We start from the raw sequence: 20,262 nt of genomic DNA, 5'->3' as shown, positions 1-20,262 counted from the left end.
TAGTTCATGCTAGCTGCCTTTAGCTTGCTACTCGCGAACGTGACCCCACTTTCTTTTTCAAAGTTTTCTTGCATTTAATTCATTTATCTTCATTTTTAGATTTTTCTATTCGAAAGTAGGTAAGTAAGAATATGAATTTATAAATATCTCATCAAAATTGTATTGAATTTATATTTATGTTATTTATTTTTTATTATTAAAATCCTTTTAAATTTACAGATTGTTTAATTACTTTTATAAATATTATAGTTGGTGTTTCTGTTGTAATAAATTATATATTTGCCCTTTTAAGTATGGATGTTTTTCTATCCGTGCTGCATTAAAATGCTACGAGCATCGGATATCTTACTGGATAACAATGTTGAGTTTGTAAGTGCCGTAATTGTGACAACCTCACCAGTGTCCTACTCAAATCCACTCCACCCGCTCTTACATAAAGTCATCTACTGTGGTGGAGAATCAGGGGAAATTAAAGATTTAGATTTATTTGTGAACCGTGAAAAGGTCATGCATGGTCTCAGCTTATGAAACATTTATATAGGCACCTGTACTGGTTTGTGACTCTGTAGGGTTTGAGCAGTTATTTATAGTTTTCTTTGGAGAATTGGGGATTTCTGGTCTAGTTCTGGTGAACTCTTCATAAAGTCTTGTCAGTGTATCATCCCTCTGCTGGTATTTATGTGTCACAGTGAAGATGCTTAATTAATGTAATAAATTAAAAGTAAAATCAGATGTTTTAAATAAAATTAAGAAAAACCTCTGTTTACTTGAGTAAATATTCTTCTCAGCTCTTGACTTTGGCAGGCTCGCTGCTGGGTTTTACTTCTGGGACCTTCAGACAGGATAGACAGGGAAAGACGTCCATGATTGAATTGTAGTCGTGGACGAACATTTTCCACATGGTCTTTTTGCCGTAGATCAGCACCGCGGCGCTCAACGTGGTGTAGATGGATGTGAAGAAGAACGTCAGCACGATGACGTTCTCGTGCTTCACAGAGATCTGATAGTTGACGTAGAGATCCACCACCAGGAAGACCAGGAAGATGAAGACGAGCGACAGGGACATCTGGATCACGCGCATCTGCGAGCCCAACTTTGGAGCGTGGGCTCCGTTGGTGCTGGCTTTCATTTTGCGTAGATGGATGGCGAGATGTGTGGAGATAGAAACGCAGCATTTGATCATGAGCATCCCTGGTGCAACATCAGAGAGAAGAAGATAGAGGATCTCATAAACCTGACCCGAGGTTGTGTCTGGCATCAGAACTCCACAGTCTCTGTTTGTTCCTACGGTGTCGTTGGTGTCGTGGAAGACCACCAGCATGGGCATGCATGTGACCAGGCCACACAAGGGGATGAGGAAGATGGCCAAGGTCACATGCTTGAGGATGACGGCTTGGATGTGAGTGTAACACTGGTTCGGGGTGCTCACCAGCTTGGTGCTGTAGTAGAAGGTGAGGAAGCTGCTGTCCCACATGATGGTGAACTTCAGGCTGAAGATCAGCAGGAGCATGATCGCATACCCGTTGGCAAAGAGCAGACAATTCGTGTCTATCTCATCCAAGGTCATCCAGAAGAAGCAGAGAAGCTGGTGGGCGATGTCGGCCAAAGACAAAGCCACAATGATCTTCTCGCTGGAGCTCCAGCGCTTCTTCTCCTGGTAGGTGTGCAGGCTGACGAGCAGGATGAAGACGTTGAAGATCACCGTGGTGAAAGCCACCAGGCCTGTCATCATCCAGATGGCCATTTTATTGCTTCCATACATGATGGTCCTGAGTACTCAGCCTTACTGATGACAACAGGGTTTATGTTGGAATCTAAGGAAACAGTTTTGTGACATAATTTTACGACATTCATCAGTTCAGCATACACAACAATCACCATCACAAGAAGGTTCTTGAGATGCACCAATAAGAGGCTTTGTCTTTCCTACCTACACAATACTTTCCACCACCTGATGAAGAATCATGAAGCATTGTCCTCTTTTAGAGGTCAGTAGGTGGCGCCCTCAGTTGCCGTGAAGTTTCAATAGAATATATGTTCAAAGCATTAGATTATAGGGCAGAGAGCACCATCTAGTGGACACTGAAAATGTGATTACTGCTTCATGACGCTTCATCAACACACCAAATCCCCCGAAGTTTCTCTTTGACGTATTCTCAATTTTAGTTTTATATTTTGCTGTTTTGTTCTAAAAGTCCACAAAAATGTTTGCACTTATAGTTTTCACTATAATATCACTCTGAGGATTACATTTTAAGAAAATGTTTTATGGCCACAACTAAAGATCGGAGGTGATTTATTGATGACCAATCTTTCTGGTTTTTTTTGCATAGTATTTCAAATGTATTTTAGTGAGATTGCAGGAAATGGTAATAATAGGAAAATGGCAATCATGGTATTTTGTAGTTCCATTTGGATCCTGAAGATCTTGAAGAGAAACTAATGTGAAAACTCCAACTCTCCTGACTCACTCACATGTTTCGTATTTCAATGTTCAAGTCTTCCTCTTCAAGATGCAGTAAGTCTCTCCTCATGATGGTGTTTTGAACTTATTACTTTATAAAGTTCTCCCCGTCTGAAATCTCAGCAAACGATGGGTTCCGAGAGTGGAGTCTATTTTAACGTTATAATGGACTTCCCAGTGGGAAGGGCTTTGGACATTTTCCTAATGTAAATATTTCATGAGAGTTTTTTCAAACAGAAATATACTGATGAGTACAACAGAGGTCCAAGATCAATTTCAGAAACACTTAAATCAACATATTAGTTGATCTTGCTATAGCTCACTACTATCATTGGGTAGATCACTGATATTCCAAATTTCCCGAAAGAGATCTCCAGAGGGGTTAATAAAGTCAATCTATTTATCTATATTTATGTTTTGTTAGTGAATAATAAAGGCATTGAGTGGTATAGATAAAGTTAATTTAGGGCAATAATACCGGGTAAAAATAAAAGGAGCAGCTTGGTCATGTCTTATCTTGAGCATCAACGTGTCGTACAATTCAACCTCCTACGTTGACGAGGACCTCGCTCAGACCGACATCTTCCTAAATCAGAAGTATTTTTGTCGATGACAAGCTTCGCCGTTCATTATGGAAAATCTGAAATAGACGTCCAAGGTCACTTTCTTTGTTCATTTTAATTAAACCGCCTCTGCACATATTCCGGTTTCAAATGATCAAATGTGAAAAACACATGGGGCTGAAAACATGCTTTTCATCATTTTAGATACAAATATTTGTAAGCATTTTCTTCTTAAATAGATTGAAAGGTAATTTCAGAAACACCTGAGATTTAATGTGAACAAATGTATCTTTAAATGAAATCATATTTCAAGTAAAAGATGCAAGATTAGATTATCCATAACAATCATTACAGTATATGATTTGTATTTTCTATTGTATTTTTGTAATTATTGACATTATTTATATATTTTATTGACCATCATTTTCGAAACATCAAAGCAAGGTTGTTTCTGCTGTAGTTCAGGCTGAAAGCGATCTAACTGAATGTGCCACATTAATAGAGAACATTTATTTTTTCTCTCTAAAATGTCAGTGCAGGTAAATGCTCGTAAAAGTCGTAAAAGGCAGTTTGGAAAAACATGTCTATAGGCTGATAAAACCCTTGTCTTAGTGTCAGCTTCTCGTGAAATGACGACGCAGTGTGTGTCTCTGTACCTTTGGCAGGAGCTGAAAAGTGCTTCGCTTTGTTTTGATCGTCCACGCGCTGTAATCCTCAGCCAGATTCTGCCCAACAATGTGTGGATATATGTCTTTATAAGGGGGGTCACACTCTTGATTTGCGTCGGGGTTGAGGAGCATTTGCATCCACATAACGCAGGATTGACTCATTATGAATATATCCGGTGGTTTTACTGTCACATGATTAGTGCAGCGTGAAGGATCGCTGTCTCGGGCACTGCATGCAAAATGGATGCCCCCGCAGCCCGACCACATTTGTACGCACACACTCCACCACACACACAGACACAGATAAAGAACACAACCTCCAATTCACCTTCTTAAAATAGCCTGGAACAACAACCTGTGAAAATAATTTGTCTTGTGTGTTTGACAACTCACACACACACACACACACACCCACCAAAGCAATTTGTCTCCTCCCACAAGGAGCACGGCAGAGTTTCTAATGTGATCCTTTTTGACACACCACAAATGTCAGTCATGTGGTCAGCAGTTCAATGCAGGATTTCTTTCTCTGTTCGCGTAAAATAATATTTTGGTCAGATCCGGAAGGGCAAAAAAACGCAGAATACTGAATGAAACCAAAAACACATCTTGGCAAAGTCTCGCCCAACCAGCATACACTTTGATGACATTGAAGTTACATAGTCAAGGAGAACAGTTGCTGAGAGGAGATCATTGAACAAACTACTGTCCATCATGGATGATGACAGTCATCCTCTGAACACTGTCATCAGTGAGCAGAGAAGCAGAATGAGTGCACGAATGCTCCTTCCCAGGTGCAAAACAAATAGACTCAAGGACTCATTCATTCCTCGGGCTATTCAATTGTACAATTCTGAGTTCGGAGGCAGGAGTGGAGTGAAAGTATCTGGATGTTTTGTTCTATTGGAAAAAAAATAATTATGGATTCCGGATCAATAAAGTTTTACCTTACCTTACCAAACTCTGAAATTAGACCCCATCGTTACTGTCAGGTGAGGAATCTGTTCAAAGTTTTAAAAATTGGTTAAAAAAATCAGATATGGTATAAACATAGACATTTTAATTGTATACAAGTAAGAAAGAACAACACAGAGTTTTCATCTGTCGTCTGAATCCTTTATGAAGTGCAGAGCTGGTAGGTCGCTGTTATATCTCCATCCCAGATTCACAAGCTGCTTATTATCTGGATCCAAAGGTTTCCAACGGTAACAAAGTTTGGACAATTTTATCCTCAAGGTCGTAGGTGGTTGACTCTTTCAGTCCCGTTTCTGGAACATCTGATCTAAACACATGCAGTGATGAAAATACCAGCATACAATTATAATGATGTTATTTGTGGTGAAGTGAATTTGATAAACGACGATTATGAACCGTTTCTCCCCTCCTCCCCCACCCCTCACTCTTTATAGACTTCCTGATGTGTCATCATGCTGGGAATGTCTCATTGGATGCTGCTGAACAACAGTGTGCGACCATAGATGCCAGTGAGCGCAGGATCATGCGTCTTTTACGACTTTTATTTTGGGCTCTGATGACGTAGATCTCAAATACAAGGACAAATCATTTTTCACTGCACAAAACAACTGCTACTATCTACTTACAGTTATTCTGTTGAGCATAGAGAGAGCTATAATGCGACACCAGTCAGGTCATTGCAATTTTGTGTAGCACTAATTTATGCTATAATCACTGCTTACCATTGTTTACCTTTTTTTTTTACAATGTCATAAAATAGTTGCATTTAGTACCTCTCTTTCCCTTTTTCAGCTTTCCCAATCATGTAATTTCATTGTACCTTCTTTCCTCGTGTTCTCTCTGGAAAAATGTCAGTACATTGCTCTGCGCATTGACGCCATCTACGAGGTTGCAGCTCATCGTATTGATCTGCGTTGAGATCTGTTTCAGTGACATTTTCAAGGACTCTCTGGATACTGGAGATTCCTGTAAAGCTGCACACAAACATAAACCTGCCTGAGGCTGCAAGTGTTTTGAAGCCACTATTCTTTTCCCATTGCTATTTAAGAGAAAAACACATTTAAATTGTCAAAGGATATATGAAGAAATCGTTACACTAGAAACAGAATTTATTTCGCAATCGTTCACGTCATAACAATTACCAAGTCAGCAGATTTCCACTGGTAAGAGTCCATCACACTGGAAATCAGCAAATGATGTTGGCAGGAAGGAAAAGTGTGTTTTGTGACACATTGCTGAATAAAAATAAAGCTTTTGATTATTTTTCCGACGCGCCGCACAGTCCGTCTTCGGGTGCTAATTGGGAGCCAAGAAAGGAATCAGCGATGAATGCAACCACTAAGTGTCGTGCCACATCATTGCAGCCCGAATCTTCAAATTGTGTTACTTTTTAAACAAAACTTTAAGTGAAACTGTCCTTTAATCTGTCCAATTTTTAATTGAACAAACTGATCAAGACTGTGTAATTAAACAAACTTTCTAGGACTTTCTTTTTCTCTAGTAAAACATTCCTATCTTGCCTAATAGGTTTCAATGTCCCTTTATCTTTCTCAAACAGAACACAAACACGGACCCTGGAAAGCTTCTGCTCTGACTTCCACCGATCCTCTGGTCCGGCCGCGGGATAAGGAGTCGGTTAATTACAAATGATGCTCCGACCCAGGTCTCATTCACCTGACCCTCGCATGCTGTTGCTAGACAACTCCACACGGCTCTGCAGGTTCTTTCAAAGAGCGCCGTTTGCCATTTGTAGCAGAGCAACAAAGTGTGACCCAGATTTACACTCAAAAGCGACCAGAAAAAGGTGGACTTCTAACCAGACAACACATCTCTCTGGACCACAACTCAGAGGATACAAAACCATTTCCTTTTATTTATACAGAATTTCCAACATCATTTACTTTTATGTTTCACCAAAAATATTTCTCCTCAGCTCCTTAATAAAATTGACACAAATAGACATTTTCACTCATTTGCCATCAGAGAAAAACTACTTTTTTTCATTTATTTGTATTTCTTAAATCCATGTTTACAACAGATATACACACACTAAGTTGTTTGGATCTGTTGAGATTTTAGAAAATTAAGCCAGAAAATTCAAATAAAGACACGTAATGTTTTTGCAGAAAATCAAATTTTAATATAAATTGTAACTACCAAGTAATGTTTTTTTTCTCTCTTTTGATCAAGTATTACTTCGCTGTGGTAAAGCTAAAATTACTACATTACAGTGACTACTAGGGTTTTCAACGTTTTGCTATAAATTCTTTTTACACATATAGTCGAGGGTTGTAACCGATGTGTAACAGTTGCGCTTTATGACCACTAGAGGGTTCTGTCTCCATTAAAACACCTCATAATCCCATTACAGCAAGGCCCTTCTAGTAGACAAAAAATTGGGTTCATGTCTCAAATCGCACACTTCTCTAAGTGCACTCCTTTTCAGTACCCACTATCAACTGTCTCAACTCAAACACTGCTGCTACACACAACACGGGAAATGACTCGACAGCTTCTTCTTCTACTACTTATTAACTCCGATTGCAAACGGCCTCACTCAGGTGTGAGAATAAATACAATGAAAAACAGGACAGCAAGACACACACCTGTCCAGGGTGTGACCCGCCTCTCCCCCAATGAAACTGGTTTAGTCTGTCTTGCATTACAAGTCCGAACATTAAAGTTAAATACATTATAAATGCTGCAGATTTTTTTTTTGAAACGAAATTGAAACATAATGTTGATTACCCGTTTAAAACATTTTATTGCACTTTAATAAAAACAGATTATTCAGCTTTGCTTGTTGATGCTTAATAAGTAAATATAAACACATTTGACACCGTCGTAGAAAACAGAATGTTACAGTGCATGGTGAGAGTCAGATGCTGGTAGAGTTATTTGTCCCGGGGCTGAGGTAAGATTTAAACATCGAAAACACATCATTATTCTTCCAAAACATTATATACAGCTCCTTGTAGACACCGTTAGTCTCAAGGAATTCGACACTGAATGTAAAAAAAAAAAAGTCCTTGTTGGCCAGAAAGTCCCCGGAGCTACACAGGGTAGCCGTATTTTGGGTCGTATTTGAGCGGGCCGAGTCGTCTCCCTGCGGCGCCGGCCAGCGATGACTCATTTCTCGCTCCTCTGTTCATGAAGCTGCCGGAGTCGCTGACACTCGGAAGATTCTTCCTCACCGAGCTGTACTGGACCCCATGGTGAGTGCGGTACCCCAGCATAGAGCGTATACTGGTCTGTCTGCTCGTGGGTCGGCTCTCTGGGGCTTGCGTGTCCTCCCTACGGAAGAATCTCTGGTTAGGATGACAATCTCTTCGAAGACGCGTGGAGGACAAGTACGTCACCTTATCTCGTTTGCAACCTCTTTTTCGTAGCGGCGCTTGTGGCAGCAACAGATCAAGAGCCAGATGAGGAGGAGAAGCAAGAGAAGCAGCAACAAAGCACCAATCACAGCGCCGACGATGACGCCAACTTTGTTTGTCGCTGAGAGGAAAGAAAACATCTTTTTATTCTACAACACACAGACTTAATGGTACTTTGAGAAAGCATCAACAGACTTCTGCACAGTTTCCTCATTCAAGACTATTTTTAGCCAGCTTTTTTGGTTTATCCTTTAGCAAAATCACTTTGAATCTGAAGAACTCATTTCTTGTACTGATTATATATAGTCATGATGGGACAAAGAACATATGATTAACACTCATTCTGTACGTTTAAAGTACCAATCTGTCGTGTAGAAAAAGGTGTTTATGAAACCCTTGTGTCTAAATATTGTAACTACAATTGTTGAAGACAAGATAAAAGTTCTTGTTGTACGAGTGTCAGGTTTTCTTTTTAAGTAGAAGGAGATTCCCGTGATCAGTGGTCTCCAACCCCAGGCCGGTACTGGACGGTAAAATATTTTCTAAATGTAAACTAGTAAATATTAGTGAAAAACAAATATATATTTGGCATTTGCACTGTTTTTTTATCTGAAGGTCAGTACGTTTTATGCGTCCTTTTATGAGGAAACAATTCTGAAAATATCCTTTTTTTATGTCATATTTCTAAATTAAATGCTTTTAAAATAAATTATTATTCATACAAATGTCTTCTTCAGCATTTGATCTTTTGTTTTGTCTTTTTTTTGAGGTGGGTGGGGTGATGTGGTTTTTGTTTTGTTTAGTTTTTTTTTTCTTGTTTGTGTGTTTTGTCTTGTTCTCTGAAAAATCAAAATAAAATAATACAAAAGATAGAAAAAAAAAAAAAGATTAAATACTGTAAGATTTTCTTTTTTGTGAGAATCATTTAAATATAAATAATGAAAATGATATAATATGCAATCAAATAACAGCTTAAGATTGTTTCATAATACCCTTTTTATTATTATTTTGATTAGGTTTTCAAAGCTCCTCTTTCTTTAATTCATCCATTCTTTTGGCTCGATGGCCCCTTACAACAGTCGCAGAATATGATGTGGCCCATGAGGGAATTAACCTGCCTGCCTCTAGATTAGAGGAAACTGGTGCACATACAATGAAAGGAAGGACATTTCTAAGATATAATGGATTCAAAAGAAATCCATTATGAAGGATTCTTTGCTTCGGTTTTAAGGTTAAGAAGATAAAAAAAGAAACCATCTCAATTTCTTCTTGATTCAATTTCATTTTGGCCAAATTGTTTAAAAGATGTCAAACTTCTTTGGAGCAGAAGTTTGTTGTGTTTCTGCTGATTACACAAGGTGCACACGGAACAAAAATGACCGTCTAAGCAGAACTAATGGTCTCTGGTCTCTGTCAGAGCAGCATAAGGCGTCTAGAGCGAGTTACATCAGGTCTGTTGGTCCGGACAAACAACCCACAGCGAGCCTCTCACTTGAACGCTAGTTCGACTTACGGTTGTAGGCGTGCAGTGAATATCTACACTTCTGTGTGCCGACCGCGTTGCTGACCGCACACACGTATGTTCCGATGTTGCTGTCCGTGTGGTTCCGTATGAGAAGCTGTCCAGATTCTGTGTCTGAAGGAAAAGAGTCAACGTTAGCAACATTAGCAACTTTAAGGATTTAAAATCCTTACCCTCTTCACTCTGGTGGGCATCAGCCGGCATGGGACCATTCTCTCTGCTCCACACGTACTTCATAGGTTGGGTTCCTTGAGAGGATTTGCACATCAGCGTCACAGGGCCTCCTTTTTCCTCACCACCTTCAACCCAGCATTTGGGCACGGAGGGCGGAACTGCCGAATACATTTAAAAAATGAAGTCACCGAGCTTGTTTACAGCACCGACAGCTGAACAAAGGAGGATAATTGAGGGGAAAAAGGTGTGATCAGAAACCAGACAGATGAAAACATTCCAGCTGAGTGAGAGCAGAGTTGGAAGCCAGACTATAAAACAGACAAGTCAAACCAGTTGATAGGAATTTCTCCTCACCCTCCACTACAAGCGTGATTTTCAGCATGTCCACACCCGGCGTCTTCTTGACTTTACACTGGTAGGTAGCCGTGTCTGAAGGACCCACATTCAAAAGGAATACGGAAGCGTCCCCTTGCTTGGGGTCCCCTATGAAGTTGAGCCTTTTGGTCAGGCTTGTATCGTAGTGGTGCGTCTCGCCCCCCGTGTACGATAAGATCTGAGAGGGGAACATCCATGTTAGTGATGTCGTCATCATCAATAGAGCAAACTGTGCTCACAGGTAAACTCCCCCTCTTCATCATCATCATCATCCTCATCCTCATCTGTCCCTCACCAGCTTGTCCTTTTGTGTCATGTCTGGACTCAGGTTGATCCATTCTATGTCCAGCCCTCCCGTGTCTGAAGGTCCAGGAGTGTAGGTGCATCCCAGGTTGACGTTTTCTCCTTTGGCCTTTTTGATCGTCTGGGGTCCATCTTGTGTCACTTTCATGGCATCTGTCACAAGGAATTTCACTTAGACTCAATTTGGCAAATATTTAAGAAAAGAAAAGCCTTATACATAGGAATGTGAGAAAAGTTGTTTTTTTTTATAATGTATTGTTATTCGACAGCACTGTATCAATAAAATTAAAAAATAGTGTTTTTGGCTTTTTGAATTAATCTTTATTTTTAATAATAAACATACAAACATTTTTGAGTTGCAATTGACCTTCATGTGGTCTGTAAATTCTCCAACACCAGAGTCAAGTACTCAACAATGCTACAAATATATCCTTGTTCCTACAGTATCGCAATATATTGTAATTCATGGAATTGTTTCCCCTATATGCATCCTATCAACAGATTCTTCCCAATACACATATCCTTATCATGGATCAATAACAACATAAAAGAGGCCCAATATTGTGAAAAGGTTTTGAGAAACACTCACAATATGATGTCAAACTTGAGGCAAATGCAGTAAAACAGTGTGCAGTGAAATTAAAAGCAATACACTTCTCTGACTTGACCTTTTGTTGGAATATTTTGTATCATATAGTCGTTTTTACTTTTTCATTACAGCACCTGTAGACTAGCATTGAACATAGAAACGCTAACAAACTATTATTATCTTTCCCAAACATGCTTACACTTACAATGTACTTCAAGAATACACAGTAAAGTTAATTTATAAATGTCATTGTTAAAAACAAAAGTCCAGCCTGTGTGTTCAGGGTTTAAAACTTGCGTTTCCAACCCGAAGGCAACGTCTATGACACCACATGCTGATCCGGCGCGACTCTGGGTAAAAGTGTTGACTAGATGTAACGCAAACAGCCGCGAGGCATTTGAAAACTCTTCAGCCTCGACTCATTAAGGTTTCTCTTTTTATTCAATCTCATTAAACAGGCCAACAACCCTTCGCTTACAACTGTTGAATGGCCCGAGATGTTGAAACTTCTTTTTAGTAGAGTAAAATACACAACAAAACCAATATTGTTAGTTTTGGTTAGGTTAGGTAGAAAAGTGATTATTGAAGTTTGTTTAGTAGTAGAACTAACCGAGTCAAATGTCTTGTTGATGTTGCTAGCTTCAGGAATGCAGTTGCCCACAGACAAGATTAGAACATTTTGTTTGTCTTTTTGGCTCGATATTTGAACACTGATAAAACGTATGCATGATTCCAAGAGTGCCTTTAACCCTTGAGTTGCACATGTATGAACATGAACAGACTTGCTTAGCTAAGAAATAGATTCAACACTTTCTATGGCATAATAATAATAATAATTAAGACATCGCTTTCCATCCATTTATCGTCAGACCTTGGCTTGAAAGATGTCGTCTTCTGCCTTTTATGTCACAGGATGGTAAGTTCAGATGTGAAATGGATTTGTGGAAAGGGATTTACATGAACCTTGAAAAGCTCTGAGTAGATGTTGAAGGCCATGTCGTGAAGATGTGTTTAGAGCCACGGGTCAAAAGATTCTCTGTTGGAGAAGAAGCAGCAGCCAAGATGGCGTCTAAGAAAGCCCTGTATATGCAAGGTTACAAGCTTGTTTGACAGAACAAGACCTCTCTTGTGAACATGTTACAAAAGACCAAGGAGTAGTTCTAACTTGAAGATGGGCAGAGATGTGGTGTAACAACTGTGTGTACGTTTGAAAGAAAACGAGGATGAAACACTGACCTAGATGTACGTTTATATATTAAGCTCTGTTGAGGAAAAGTATGGATGACTTGTGGTTCTTTTTAGAAATGGTTTGACTAGACATTAAAGCTTTTAAAATAAAGTTAGAAATGTTGATGTGTATACAGGCTATAAAGTAAAATAAAGTTTTACTTTGTGAATACCCTTCATTCTTAAAAAGATTCATTTTTTTCTTCCGTCGCCACCCAGTTTCTTTGCATATGTATTTATGGAAGCAGGGGAGGTCGTTCACCTTGACCTAAAGGCAACACAAGGGATACCACAACACATTTGTTTTAGGCCACTAGGTCACCTTGACCCACAGGGCGCACAAGGGATAAGTAACTTAAACTAATAGTTCACCCAAAATTCAAACTTCACTCATTTTCTACTCAACCTCATTTCGACTAAGGGTTGGGATTATTTTCAGAGTCATCTGTTTCTGCGTTATAGGCTAAAAATGTTTATTTTGATAAAGCTACTCAGTTGTCGTCGTCTTCATCTTCGTCCAAAATTACACTCAGCAACATCCAAATACCTCCGTGGTGCTCGTCTGTAACGTCCATGTTATGTTGAAGCCTCGACGAGAGGTATTGTTCTGAAATAACTCAACTAAGTCTATATTTTAAGTTCCTTTGTGGTGTAAATTCCTCATTCTCTCAGCTCCTCATTCCGACGATGTCAGAGCGCAAGATATAGCTTATTAGCCTAGCAGCTTCCACTAAAAACATAAGCTTAAAATATAGACTTGTGGAGGCTTCAATACGAGATGAACCTTACAGACGAGCACCACGGAGGTATTTGGATGTTTTAAGTTTGACTTTTGGTCAAAGATGAAGAAAACAAGTAAATTTTGAATTGTATTACTAATTATTACTGTAAATGAGGTCTGATGGCACATACACACGCAGCCTGGAAAAAAATAGATTGAAACCGAAAACAAACAATATCATGAAGCAGTTTTTTTTAAACCGTCGCTTCCATACTTAAAAATCAACAAAGCACTAAAAGGATCATTTCCCTTACTTTTGGAAGTATGAATTTATTTCACACTTAATAGCATTTCCACGCTCTGGGCTCTCGAGGCAACACGCAGGGAAGAAGTGTTGATCTGAAACTAATTGGCTTGCAAAGTCAAAGCAAGGATTTGAGTCCTTAAAGTGGGATGGAAAATGTAAGTAAAGAAAATCTATGGCCTTAATAGTAGTCTTAAATATTTATTCATTAGAAGAGAAGATTTCACAGAGTTAATTTTGACTTCAATGATTCTCTTCTTTCAATGTGTTTCTGCCAGGATTCGATTTTGCCTTTTTTTTTACTTATTATTGCTTGACATTTGTTGAATCTGATGTAAGTTTTCCAGTTATTGTAAGAAAATAAAAATGCTCATCGCGTCACAGTTTTACGCCTCAAACAAGGATACAAGGATTCAATGTTTCTGAGTCACCTGAGGGAACACATCCGTTTGTTATATCTAGGCTCGATCCACAAACCTGCGACTCTCCAAATAAAAGCATTTCTCTATAGTGATTGTGAAACATATATCTTTTGTGTAACTGGGTTGCATCACATCCTCTCGCAGACACGTCTCCCCCAGAGGTGGCGAGTGACGGCAGGACATGTGAATCTCCAAGGAAGGCAAGAGTGTCGCTGAGAGGAGCAGCAGCCTATTCATAAATCAGTACAAATGATTCTGACAGTGTGGCTGTTAAATATTAATGCTACATGAGTTAGAGGTTTTTAAAGGAGCTGTTCACCAACCATCCCATTAATGCTGCTGCGCATTCGTCTGCACCTTTTTTGGCTACATTTCACTTTTGTTGCTTGTAACCTTTGAAGCCAAATCCACTTGTCAATGTTTGAGTAGTTGCAGATTAAGGTTTTGTTCCAGGGGCGAAATACATAAAAAGTTGTGGAGTGAGAGGATTATTCTGGGCTGACATTTAATAAATGTAGTCGGTGTGGATAAAACTGTGGAAACAGTTGATGAAGGTGAGGTCATCACTGTGCAGCAGGCTCTTTTATTAAACACTAATAATAAAGTGCTGAGATTATGGCCATGAAAATGTGCCATTCAATCGTTTTTGTTTACTGGTTTTGTGTGCAAGAAGAAATTGTTATTTGTGAAGATGAAATGAAGTTGACATGTATCTTCCATGTTTGTTTTATCCTCGTGGCTTCTGACGTCCATCTTTAATTCATTTGGGCTCAAAATTATTTAATCTCCAGCCTCTACTTATTATTTGAACTATGTTCTTCACTACATTACCTTCTCTACAATAGCCTTTATCTGGCATTGTAAACAAAAATACATTTAGTTGGTCAAAACTGTGCGAAAAGGAGCAATTTCATAGACAACGTTCTGAGCCTGAAACAATATTTAGAATTGTACCAATTGGCTCTTTAACGGTGCATGAATCTGTGGTTCTGCCCTGTGCTGAGTGGGCTGTTAGGCAAATAAATACAGTTTTTTTCAATAATCGAAAAGGTTTATTTTGAATAGAACTAGAATATAATGACTAAAATTAAACCAGTCATATGTTGACTTCTGGGTAAATGAATCAAGTCCAGTTTAATTGGTGTATTTCTCTGTTTATAAGTTTTAAGGATTCAAATCTCTTATTTATTCAATAAAAGAAAATGTAGTTCCTTTTCTTAGCACAACAGTTTGAGCGTAACAGGGTTCACAACTCGTGAATTAAAATTATCATTAGCAGCAATTTCACCAAATAAACAGAATGTAAATCAAGATAAATTGACCGGAGGGTTTATTTTCATTCATGTCTGATCAAATTAACCATTTACGTTTGGGTTATGGCTCCCACAGCAGGCCACCGATTCATGATGTAATCGCATATTCATAATGAGAATTTTTTAATATTTCATTCTGCAGCCACACACACTCTTTTAACTGCACTCGGAGCAGAGCGGCAGGTGGGCAGCTTTGAAAAAAATACAAACCCCTGCAGCCTTTTTTTTTTAATGCTCACTCAAACCAACAATAATGTTTTGCGCTGCAGCAGAGCATGTTTCCATGCAGATATTGTGTTGGTTACTGACACTAATCACATAGTTTGACTGTAAAACCTGCAGTGATTTCCAGAGCACCAGCCTCTGATCTCTGGGTCATGTTCTCGAAACATAAGAAAATACTTCTGGTCCTCTTAGACTTGGACGTGTTTGTGTGCATATCTCCTTCAATTCTGGCTTGTAGCAGAAGCAGAACATTAAAAAGTAACGGCTAAACAAAACGAGTCCGAGTGATGTGTGCAGATGTTTTGTTGCTTTCCTGGGAGAAAACTGAGAAGAAGAGACACGCGAGAAGGAAAACAATCACCAGGAGCTTTTAGAAAACATAACATTTCAGCATTTAGAATTAACTTCCAGATGACTTCAAGTCTCAGCGGGTGTCTGCACTCGTCATGACATCTCTGCTTCAGTAACTGTTGTCTCAGACTCAAAGTTCGACACGACTCTCCAGCTCCAGTTGACGAGAATTAAAGGTAGTTACAAAGCAAAACAGCTACCATAGTGATGACATAGTGAAGAGACACTTACAACACTGTATTTCTCACTGTTGTGTCATAACTTTAGGTCATTTTGTTTTTGGACATAATGGAAGAGGATTAGGGCAAGTGGAAAAGGAACCATCTCGGAATACTCCTTGTCAGGATTAAAGATAGAACTTAAACGTTATAATTCTGAGATTAAAGTTCAGACTTTAAAGCGAGATGTACAGAGAGGGTTTTGAGATTGAAGGGACATAAAAAAAAGAGTTACTTTTAAGTGAGCATTCTGAGATTATTAAAGTAATAATTCTGAGATAAAAATGACTTAAACTTTATTATGTGATTAAATTGAATTAATAGTAATAATTCTGAGATCAATGTGATAATTCTGAAGGAAAAGCGACTTTTAAGTGAGTGTGTTCCATAATTAAAGTGCTAATTTTGTATATTTTTCTTATTATTTTTATTAAAGTGATTGTAAAGTAAACGTTCTGTCATTAAATGTATTTAGATTGATAAAGATTGATCAATAAAGTTTTACCTTACCTTACCTTACCTTATAAATATGAGATTAAAGTGATAAGATAAAAGTGACTTTTAAGTGAGCATTCTGACGTTATTAAAATTATATTTCTGATATAAACGTGACTTTAAAGTTATTATTCTGACATTAAAGTTTTTATTCTGACAATCAAGTGATAATTCTGAGAAAAAAAGTGACTTTAATGTGAGCATTCCAAGTTCAAAGCAATGATTCTGATATTTAAGTGACTTTAAACTGGTTCTAGGACAAAGGGGATTTTTTAGTGAGTATTCTGAGATTAAAAGTGACTTTACATGTCTTTAAAGGGATTATTGTGTAATTAAAGCGACTTTATAGTGATAATTCTGAGAGAAATGTTACCACTAAGTTAAGATTGTGTGACTAAATGTATTTGGATTGATAAATATAAGATTAAAGTGATGTCTAGTGTGAGAGAAAAACTGTGATGTTGGTTGATCGACATAAAATAGCAGATATTTGTGTAGCAATTGTTTTAGGAAACTAAGGCATTTTTCAAGTCGGGTGAGACATTTGAAAAATGCTTGAGACTCTAAGTCACTGGATCCACACCCAACCTGACAGTTACTGGACTGAAGGGCTTCTTTACCTGCTATAACTTAAAATTAACATTCTAGGCAAATAAAAGCTAAAAAATGAGTCCTGTCTTTCCGCACAAGTCTTTAATCTACATTTCCCGAAGGCTCTTTACATAACTACTCAACACACCTTCTCCTTCCATGTTTGTTTTATCTCTCATGGCTTCTCTTATCACGTTCATCCGTTCAAGTCACGTGACTTTTTATGATTATTATGCCTCATGTATCCAAAACAAAGGTGTACATAATAAACCTTATACAACAAAGTTGAGGGTCAAATTTTAAAATAAAAATCGATCATAATACAAACATTGTTACTACTTCACTATGAAACCCTTCAGGGATAATTCATCTCAACCTTGGTGTGTAAGATTTCTTAAATATTTTTTTACATTAAACCCTAATAAAAAGGAGAGTAATACACCATCGCACTAGTAACTAGTAAGACATTCATGAAGCATTAGATGGATATTTACTCTCTGCTCTAAAATCTATCGTTTTGAACAGCTATTCTATTAAAACTTCACACCATTTTTGAACTGAGGCGCCACTTTTTCCAATTTAGAATAACAAATCTATGCTTTTTAACTGTAAACATAACAACCTAAAATGCACAACACAAACAGAATGGACAATATAAGAAGTATCACAACAATAAGTAGTACTCGAGATCGGTCTCGGTTTCAGACCACTTTTTTAAGGTCTTGTCTTTATTGAATTCCGATTTAAGTTTCCCGTTGTGGTTCTTAGACTTCATCACCAAGTTAAAGTGTTTAATGTTATTATGACCTAAATGAAGCCTGTGTTATTTAATTGTTGTCATTGATCGGTGTGAAATCATTTTGATTAAGTTAAGAGTCTAGACGCTGGAGAACACACACACAACTGAGGGCTCTAGTTAAGTAAGTAAGTAAGTAAGTAATTTATATTTCACAAAACTCTTAAACAATCAAAACAATACTCAATAAAATAAATACTCAAAAGGTCAAGATAACACAGAGAAAAAACACAGGAGTCTCAGAGAAAAAGGGAAAAGCCTGCACGAATAAAAATGTCTTGAGATGTTTCTTGAAGATCAAACAAACCAGTAGTAAACCCCAAATCACTACGGTTTATTGACTTGAGCTCACAGAGGCGGATCTAGAAAAATAGGAACCTTTGCAGGGTGGCAATATGGCAGACATTTGAACTGAATGTAATCAGTTTGGAGAGGAAATGTCAGCAAAGTCTTTTTTTTTATGTTAATATTTAATTTAACATTTTTTTATTTATAAATGATTGATTTACGTTAAGCATAATTGTCAACTTACAAACTTTTTTACATTCCAGTAAAATGAAATTCAATAAAATGATTCAAATGAAATAAAATTCTCTTAAACTAAAGTGAGCTAAAGTAAATATTAAAGGTGCTACATTGTGTTAAATACAAAAAATACATGTAGGTTTGTAAATTACTTCGACTTTTTGATTCTGTCAGTACTTTAGAAGATACATTTTACCAGTAAACAGAAGCCTATTTCTGTGAAGGAGAAACTGCTGGACAAGTAGAGAATTCCTCAAAACAAACTGTCTAATGACACAAAGCTTTTTTTTTTTAATTATTTTGAATATCATTTGAATAAAAATGCTGAGTTTCCGCGTGTATTTTCCTGAAAGAGCAACGGTTCAGAACACGATCTCATATTTAAAGCTGAGTCAAACTCAATGTCCAGGTGTGATGGGCCGTGAAGCTGCTTGTGTAGAGCTTCTTGTTCACCGCACACCTGTACAGGTATTATACAAAAGGAAAACTCACCTGTGCTGAGCAGAGACACGAGCAGAAGCAGGACTGCCACCTTCATCCTGATGCTCGTCAATGTGTCCTCCGATACAAAACCTGCCGGGGAGACGCAGAGAGATCAACTTGGATCTCTTTCCCTCTCTTGTCGTGCAAATGCAGTTTCACCGCAGTAACAACATCTCAGGTGTCGCACCCTTCTACACCTGTCTCTCTCTCACTGGACACTTTTACTACTACTGACAGTTGGAGGTCTATTTATATATCTTGAATCAACAACGGCGGAAAAATCGATCAAGTTCGACTAGAATGTTCAGTCTTTTGAAAGTAATTCGGCCGCAGAAAATTAAATAAAAAAATATTCACAAAATACCTGGAAGCGTCCGAATAATCCTGAATTGCTCAAGAGGCCTGCGGCAGGTGGAGTTTCTCCGTCAGTCCTCAGGTGAAACTGAGCAGCAGGAACTTAGGACACGCCCTCTCTGTCCAGAGGGCACATGTGGCCCCGCCCCTCTCTTTCTCAACATGTTTTTAAATGATCTGCAGGATTTAAAAAGTTGCCCTGCATTTGAATTGAGTGACGAGAGATAGGGATCGGAAGCACACGTTTGTTTCTGTCAACGTTGACGACACAGTTGAGTGATTCTCTGCTCACAGGACTCTCTCTATCAGCTTCATTGATCTCTGAGTCACCTGCTTTAGCAGGACATCAGTGTTAAAGTCTTCAACCAACTACAAACTAGGACAGACCACGCAATGTGTGAAGAATTGTTACAGGTTGTGTTGTGTTTTTAAATTTTAGGTGACAGAGGTTAAAAGAATTAAAAGAATGTGGCAAGATTGTCCCAAACACACCCTTGTGACACACCCATGACAACACACGTTGTATCCAACAAACCCTGAGTAACAGACAATTTGTCTTCTGAAACACCGTCAACAAATAACAGGTGACCTAAAATCAGTTGATGGTTCAAATCCCGACATGGAACTTTCCCCAGCTAGAATGAACATTTAGGTAAAGAGATGGTCGAATCCATCAAACAACTTTTATGGTCAGATGGTTGCTATTGTTAAACATACAACACTTCTATGTCGTATGTTTAAACGTCATATGGATTTGTGACGTCAACCATCTTCCGGTTTAGCTTGATTCTGGTCAAAAGGCGGAGTTGTTTCAGGCTGAAATACGATTGGGTGATGAACCCATTTAGTTGCTGATACGCATTCACTTAACCGTCTAGTCGACACACCCCTTAAAAAGCAGATTTGCAAGAATTTAAATATAAATCAGTGGAGATGTTGGTATTTTTGAATCGAACAAGACCAGACTTCAGAATTCACTCACAAATTTCAAACTAAAGGAACATGACTGTTTTTTTGTATAAGTGCTAGTGCAAGTAAACAACAAACCAGCAAATTGTCTTTTTTGTTCCCCTTTTTCAGCAATTTCCGCCTGTAATGACTGATATGATTGTAGGGATTTAACTTCAAAACTAAATATAATTGCCTTGGAAGGCATTGAAAAAGAACTACTTTGGTGGAAATGGAGGTTTTCCAGAAGCTCCAGACAATTTGGTAGAAACTTTATTT

At 38.2% G+C, this 20,262-nt stretch overlaps 2 protein-coding genes across 2 annotated transcripts; both read right to left on the bottom strand.

The window, feature by feature from the left end:
• Nucleotides 1-784: 784 nt before the first annotated feature.
• On the bottom strand, nucleotides 785-1,762 carry tas2r202 (taste receptor, type 2, member 202). The gene has a single exon (XM_087808331.1). It carries the CDS (start codon nucleotides 1,760-1,762, stop codon nucleotides 785-787), a length of 978 nt encoding a protein of 325 aa, XP_087664457.1.
• A 5,652-nt stretch (nucleotides 1,763-7,414) lies between these two features.
• Nucleotides 7,415-19,141, bottom strand: vsig8b (V-set and immunoglobulin domain containing 8b). The gene is made up of 8 exons (XM_087797461.1): nucleotides 19,046-19,141; nucleotides 18,691-18,771; nucleotides 10,414-10,574; nucleotides 10,098-10,296; nucleotides 9,743-9,901; nucleotides 9,561-9,683; nucleotides 8,030-8,168; nucleotides 7,415-7,964 (listed from the first exon to the last, which is right to left on the bottom strand). The coding sequence occupies exons 2-8, from the start codon at nucleotides 18,734-18,736 to the stop codon at nucleotides 7,724-7,726; spliced, it is 1,068 nt and encodes a 355-aa protein (XP_087653587.1). The 5' UTR covers nucleotides 18,737-18,771; nucleotides 19,046-19,141; the 3' UTR covers nucleotides 7,415-7,723.
• Nucleotides 19,142-20,262: the final 1,121 nt, after the last annotated feature.

This window comes from Callionymus lyra, chromosome 1 (assembly GCF_982586985.1).
Source record: "Callionymus lyra chromosome 1, fCalLyr1.hap1.1, whole genome shotgun sequence".
NCBI lineage: Eukaryota > Metazoa > Chordata > Actinopteri > Syngnathiformes > Callionymidae > Callionymus > Callionymus lyra.
The sequence above is the reverse complement of the archived record's forward strand: the minus strand, read 5'-3'. Positions and strand labels throughout refer to the sequence as shown.

What these genes read in the sequence shown, in the direction of transcription:
- tas2r202 (XM_087808331.1), bottom strand. Translation starts at nt 1,762, where the DNA reads ATGTATGGAAGCAATAAAATGGCCATCTGGATGATGACAGGCCTGGTG.
- vsig8b (XM_087797461.1), bottom strand. Translation starts at nt 18,736, where the DNA reads ATGAAGGTGGCAGTCCTGCTTCTGCTCGTGTCTCTGCTCAGCACAG. An exon ending in TGACACAAAAGGACAAGCTG is followed by an intron (nt 10,297 to 10,413) that starts GTGAGGGACAGA and finishes TTCCCCTCTCAG; the next exon opens with ATCTTATCGTACACGGGGGG. An exon ending in AATCACGCTTGTAGTGGAGG is followed by an intron (nt 9,902 to 10,097) that starts GTGAGGAGAAAT and finishes TGTATTCGGCAG; the next exon opens with TTCCGCCCTCCGTGCCCAAA.